Raw genomic sequence first — 5959 nt, forward strand, 5'->3', positions numbered from 1 at the left:
TTAGAACAGAGAATGTCAGAGCTGGGAGGGCCCTTAGAACAGAGAATATCAGAGCTGGGAGGGTCCTTAGAACAGAGAATGTCAGAGCTGGGAGGGCCCTTAGAACAGAGAATGTCAGAGCTGAGAGGGCTCTTAGAACAGAGAATGTGAGAGCTGGGAGGACCCTTAAAACAGAGAATGTCATAATTGGGAGAGCCCTTAGAACATGGAGTGTCAGAGCTGGGAGGGCAGCGTCTAAACTGACAGAGCCCTTAGACCATAGAATGCTAGGGTTGGGAGGGTCCTTCGGCCAGAGAAGATAGAATGTCAAAAGGGAAGAATTTTCCCCATCCAATATCCCACTCAGTTTCTAGCTGGGTCATGTCCAGCCCCCAGCATTTTAATGTTTCTAGTCTCTCTGTGTTGTCTCCAGGTGGATGCATCTATCTTCTGCTTTTCAGCATATGTGTATGTCCAATACACAATATGTATACATGTATATGTATACAACGTCATCTGTATATCTATTTCTATGTTGTTCCTTTTTGTTAATGTCTACACAGGTGGTGGTTTCTTGTGTATGTTTATTGTCAGTGGTGTGTGTGTGTGTGTAAATATCAGCACTGCCTGTGTACTAATTCCCCTTCCATGGCTTCCAGCCCACTATCTGGGCTGCCCTTTGACCACAGCCCTTCCTTGGACAGAGTGAGTTAAGGAGGGAAGCTGCGGCTGAATTATGGCCAAGGGCCTCCATTCTTTAGGATGCCCAAGGCATATCCCTTTCCTCCCTCTTTCCTTTGAGAAAGGACTGCATGGCTGCAAGGAGCATGGATATCAAGCTTCCCTTGGTATCTAAGCACCTTAGCCTTACTTGGGCTCCTTCCCCTGCCAAACCAGAGCCTGTCCTGCTTTCAGTCCCCATCTGGGAGGCTTCCTGGGCGCCACCGAGGGCTCCTCAGTTGCTACTCCTCCACCACAGCTGGGGTGGAGGCCCTGCTGGGGCCCTGGCCCCTCCCTGCCCCTCCGCCTCACCCTTGGGGGCACTGCTCTGCTGCATAACAGGAAATTTCAAACAACAGGAAACCCTGGCCTAGTCTTCTTTGCTGTTCAAGACAGGCAGGGCACTCCACCCTGCTCCTGCCTAGACACCAAGGTCTCTCTTTGCCTGTGAGTGGCCCTGGGGAGTAGCATAGCCTAGCTTCCTTGTGGCCCCTGGTTTGCTCCTAGGCTGGGTGATGAACCTCTCCTTTTGCCACCAGCTGGTGGACCTTGGGCACCCGGACCTCATCCTGCAGCATTACAACCACACGGGACGCCTGGAATTTCGGGGACCACCTGAAGAGGGCCTAGGCTGGCTCCGTACCCTCTTTGTGGCCATCAGCTGTCTAATCATCCTGGAGAACCTGCTGGTCCTGGTGGCCATCATCACCCACATGCGCTCTCGCCGCTGGGTCTACTACTGTATTGTCAACATCACCCTGAGCGACCTCCTCACAGGCGTGGCCTACCTGGTCAACATCGTCCTGTCCGGCGGCATGACTTTCCGCCTGAGCCCCACGGACTGGTTCCTGCGGGAGGGGCTGCTCTTCATGGCTCTGGCGGCGTCCACCTTCAGCCTCCTCTTCACGGCCGTGGAGCGCTTCGCCACCATGATGCGGCCCGTGGTGGCCCGCACCGCCAGCAAGACGCTCCGCGTGTGCGGCTTCATCGGCCTCTGCTGGCTGCTGGCGTTGCTGCTGGGTCTGCTGCCTTTGCTGGGCTGGAACTGCACCTGTGACTTCTCCAGCTGCTCCAGCCTGCTGCCCCTCTATTCCAAGTGGTACATCCTCTTCTGTGTGGTCATCTTCAGCCTCATCCTGGCCTCCATCATGCTGCTCTATGGCGCCATCTTCCGCTTGGTCCGAGCCAATGGGCAGAAGGTCTCGCGAGGCCACGCCCACTGCAAGGCCCAGCGGCTCCTGCAGACGGTGCTGATGATCCTGGTGGCCTTCCTGCTCTGCTGGGGGCCGCTCTTCGGGCTGCTGTTGGCCGACATCTTTGGCACCGCCGCCTGGGCCCAGGAGTACCTGCGGGGCATGGATTGGATCTTGACCCTGGCGGTGCTCAACTCGGCCATCAACCCTCTCATCTACTCCTTCCGAAGCCGGGAGGTGTGCCGGGCCGTGTTGGGATTCCTGTGCTCCGGCTGCCTGAGCTTGGGTATTCGAGGGCCTGGGGACTGCCTGGTGCGGGCCATGGAGACCCATTCCGTCTCTTCCACTGAAAGCTCCCTCCGGCCCCGGGACAGCCTTCGGACCTCCCGTTCTCTCAGCTTCCGGATGCGTGAGCCTCTGTCCAGCGTGTCCAGTGTACGAAGTGTCTGAGCCTGCTGGAATCCCCTGCCCCCAGCCTCCAGGCCCAAACCCCTCCTCTTTTGCTCTTGCCTTCTGACCGTGGCCCCCTAAGGGAGGGCAGGTTTGGGGTGGGGCTTTATGCCCTTTGCTGCATAAACTATTGATTGAGGTGCCAGGAATTGTCCCCCCTTGCCTAGTTTCCTGCAAGGGGTTTTGGGCAATGATCTGGGGTAGGGGTCCTGGGCTTGAGGCCAAAGCCCTTATGTCTTGGGTAAAGAGGATGTTACACCATAGAGCCCAGCAGCCCCAATGGGCACTGGCAGGATGCCCAGGGCAAAGATCTTCTACCTCTGGGTCTGAGGGAATGGCTGGGGCTCTTTGCCTGCAGCAGCCTCCCCCTCCACACCCCTATGGACACCTTACCTCTCTGTTCTGGTTGATCAGGAAGGGTAAGGTTTTTAGGATGACCCCAGCCTCATTCTTCCTTGGGTCAGGATTGCTAAGGAGTCCATACAGTGTTGAGGCTGCTGGGCCAGGCAGAGTGGGCAGCTTGCAGACTGACTTGTTTTAGTGGGGACAGTGCAGAGAAGGGGCCACAGCCTTCCATTAAACTGGACAGGGAGCCCCGTGTACATGGGCCCTGGAGAATGGATTAAATGGAATGCAATGGAATTTAAATTGGAAATGTGTGGGCAGGTAGGGGGATTAGTTCTGGGGACATATCTGTGCTGTTGTATGTGAACAAGGCACTAGACATTTGTCTATGTGTGTAGATGTCAGAGTCACCAGAGCTCCCCGACATGATAGCACATAGAGAGGTCATCTTGTCCATCCCCTTGTCTCTAAGGCTCTTAAAGTGTCTCTGATGAAAGGGACTTCTCACCCCTCTGTTTTTAGAAATCTCTAGGGAAGGAGATTCCAGTCTTCCTATTATCCAAAGGTCTGAAGGTGGGCACAGGTGTATTAGACATGGGTTATGTGTCTTAGTTCACTTTAATGAACTTTATAGAATCATAGAGTTCAGAACTCAGTGGACCTCAGAGATGCGTCAGTGTAGGTGATCATGACCTGGGGCTTGTGAACCTGTTGGGTGTGGTTTTAAAAAAAAATTTTGATAACTGCATTTCAACATAATTGGTATCCTCCATAATCCTATGTCTTCTGCTTTATGCACTTAAAAACATGTTTCTGAGAAAGGGTCCATAGGCTTCACCAGGCTGCCTCCTAAAGGGGTCAGGTACACAAAGAAAGGTTAAGAATTACTGATCTAGTCCAATTCTCTTATTTTACAGATGTGGAAACTGAGGCCCAGAGAAAAAAAGAACTTATTTGTAACAGAGACAGGAAATACACACACACACACATATATATAACATATAATATATATGTGTATGTATATATAGAATATATATATGTATACACATATAATGTATTAGAATGTGATTGTGTGTATGGGGAGAGGTTTGAAGGAGGAATTGAGTGAGAGCCCTCCAAATAACCGTTGATCTTAATGTTTGGGTTTTGTTTTTTTTTTAACCAACTCTAGGCTCCTCTTTTCACTTCTCTTCATCACCCCTCCCCCTCTCTAGTTCTGGGGAATTCATCTGAAAGTTCCCAGTCCCTGAGCCCCTTGGCCTGAGACCATTGAGAAAGGTCATTCTCTCCATCTCCCAGTCTCTGAGGCTCATGCCTTCCCTCTTCCCCTCCCCATGGACCCCTCCCTACTTCTTGCACTTACATGTTATTTTTCACAAATTAAAGAGGAACTGTCAGCCAGTGTCCGGTCACTATGGGAAGGTAGCTGCCATTTTCTGAGATATGGGGTGTAGGGCCCCATCCATAACCATTCTAGGTGGACAGTGGGCAACTGAGGCAGTCGGGGCTGGGAGATGGAAAGGGCAGGGCCCTGAGCCCTGGGACAGGCCTCTCTGAGCCCAGATGTCAGCAGAGGTCCCATTCTCTGTGCCCTGGGGACCCACAGTAGCCTCTCACCTCTTCTGACTTGTGTTCCCACAGCCTCTCTCCTTTTTTCCACATTCCTCAGGCTGACTCATTTCTGCATTTTCCTAGAACAATGGAAGGAGGCTTGGGTTGGCAGTCTAGGAGACAGGTTCTAGTTTCAGCTCAGACAGTAGCTTGCTATACCATCTTGGGCAAATCTCAGTATCCTCCTCTATTAAATGAGAAGATTGTACCTATAAGACCTAGCTCCCAACTCTGACACTCCCATGTTCTAAGGGCCCTCCCAATTCTGACATTCCATGTTCTAAGGGCCCTCCCACTGCTCTGATATTCCATGTTCTAAGAGCCTTCCCAACTTTGACATTCTAAGGGCCCTCCCAGTGCTCTGATATTCCATATTCTAAGGGCCCTGCCAGTGTTCTGACATTCCATGTTCTAAGGGGCCTCCCAGTGCTCACCTTCTGTGTTCCAAGATCCCTCTTAACTCTGACATTCTAAGGTCTCTTTTAGCTCTGGAATTTTTTGTTCAAAGGTTTTTTCCCAACTTGATGTCCTGTGGCCCTAGATTCTAGGCATAGTATGTATGAAAAAAAATCCAGATGGCAGACTAGAATGCCATCACTGGAGGTCTTCAAACAGGCTAGAGGATCATTTGTCAGGGATATTGTAGAAGGGGCAAAATTGTCCCAGAGGTCCATTCCAACTGAGAGTATCCGATCCCTTCCTAGGAAGAAACTAGCCCTAGGTAATAGTCAATAAACATGTTCTGATAATGACAATGGCTGAGGACTCATTCTTGATTTTGACCTCCAGGCCACCTTTGGGGTAGGCCCAGACCCGACTCAGAAGCCCCAGAAACATCACCTTCCCTTTCTCTCTCTCTTCCCCCACACCCATTATTGCCTTGGAAACAGGAAGCCTAGGGCTGGTGCTGGATGTGGGAGGGTAAGAAGTGGTGACCGTTGAGGAGGAAATGGCTAACACCCCAATCGTGGTAATGAGATGAGTCTTGCTGAAAGAGATGCCAGACACAAGAGAGTTGTCTGAGATGGCATTGGTCACAAATGTGAAGGGAGGGTTAGGCCCCCTCCTTGGTTGGGAGATAGCTGTGGTTCTTTGAGGAAAACATGGAAAAGTGTTGGATGTTCTTAAGGGTTAGTGCTGTAGAGTTCTCAGTGGAGGTTCCATTGGAACCCCTCAGGCCCCACCCAATCCATTGGCCCCTTCTGGAGGAATTAAGGAGGACATGGTGTCATTAGAGGGAGGACCCATGCAGATGGGATCTGAGCTTCCTCCACTGCACGTTGAGCTCCCTTAACCAAGACTTTAGGACTTTAGAGTTGAAAGGACCTTGAGATCCCTTTGACATATACAAGGTCATATATTTAGAGATGTAAGGGATAAATCTAGTGAAGAAACAGAGTTCCAGAAGGGGTGTGTCACTTGCCCACAGGTTTCAAACTCAGATCTTCTGACTAAATTCAGGAGTCAGTCTACTGCCCCACAATACTATTGAAATTTGTTACCTCCTGCAGAGTCCAACACAGGGTGCCATATAAAGGAAATCTTTTTCCCCAAAAATATTTTATTTTTTTGTAAATTTTCAAGGAACAAACATTTATTTTCTCTCCTTCATACTCCCCACCTCATTTAAAAGAAAAAGGAAAACAAAATTCTTGTAACAT

The 5959-nt window shown here is 50.7% G+C and overlaps 1 protein-coding gene across 1 annotated transcript; it reads left to right on the forward strand.

The window, feature by feature from the left end:
• The first annotated feature begins 1072 nt into the window (after positions 1 to 1072).
• On the forward strand, positions 1073 to 5047 carry S1PR4 (sphingosine-1-phosphate receptor 4). The gene has a single exon (XM_069104411.1). It carries the CDS (start codon positions 1215 to 1217, stop codon positions 2340 to 2342), a length of 1128 nt encoding a protein of 375 aa, XP_068960512.1. The 5' UTR covers positions 1073 to 1214; the 3' UTR covers positions 2343 to 5047.
• The last annotated feature ends 912 nt before the right edge of the window (positions 5048 to 5959 follow it).

This window comes from Petaurus breviceps, unplaced genomic scaffold (assembly GCF_028583685.1).
Source record: "Petaurus breviceps papuanus isolate PSGF00001 unplaced genomic scaffold, PetGlider_PUasm1.0 103, whole genome shotgun sequence".
Lineage (NCBI taxonomy): Eukaryota > Metazoa > Chordata > Mammalia > Diprotodontia > Petauridae > Petaurus > Petaurus breviceps.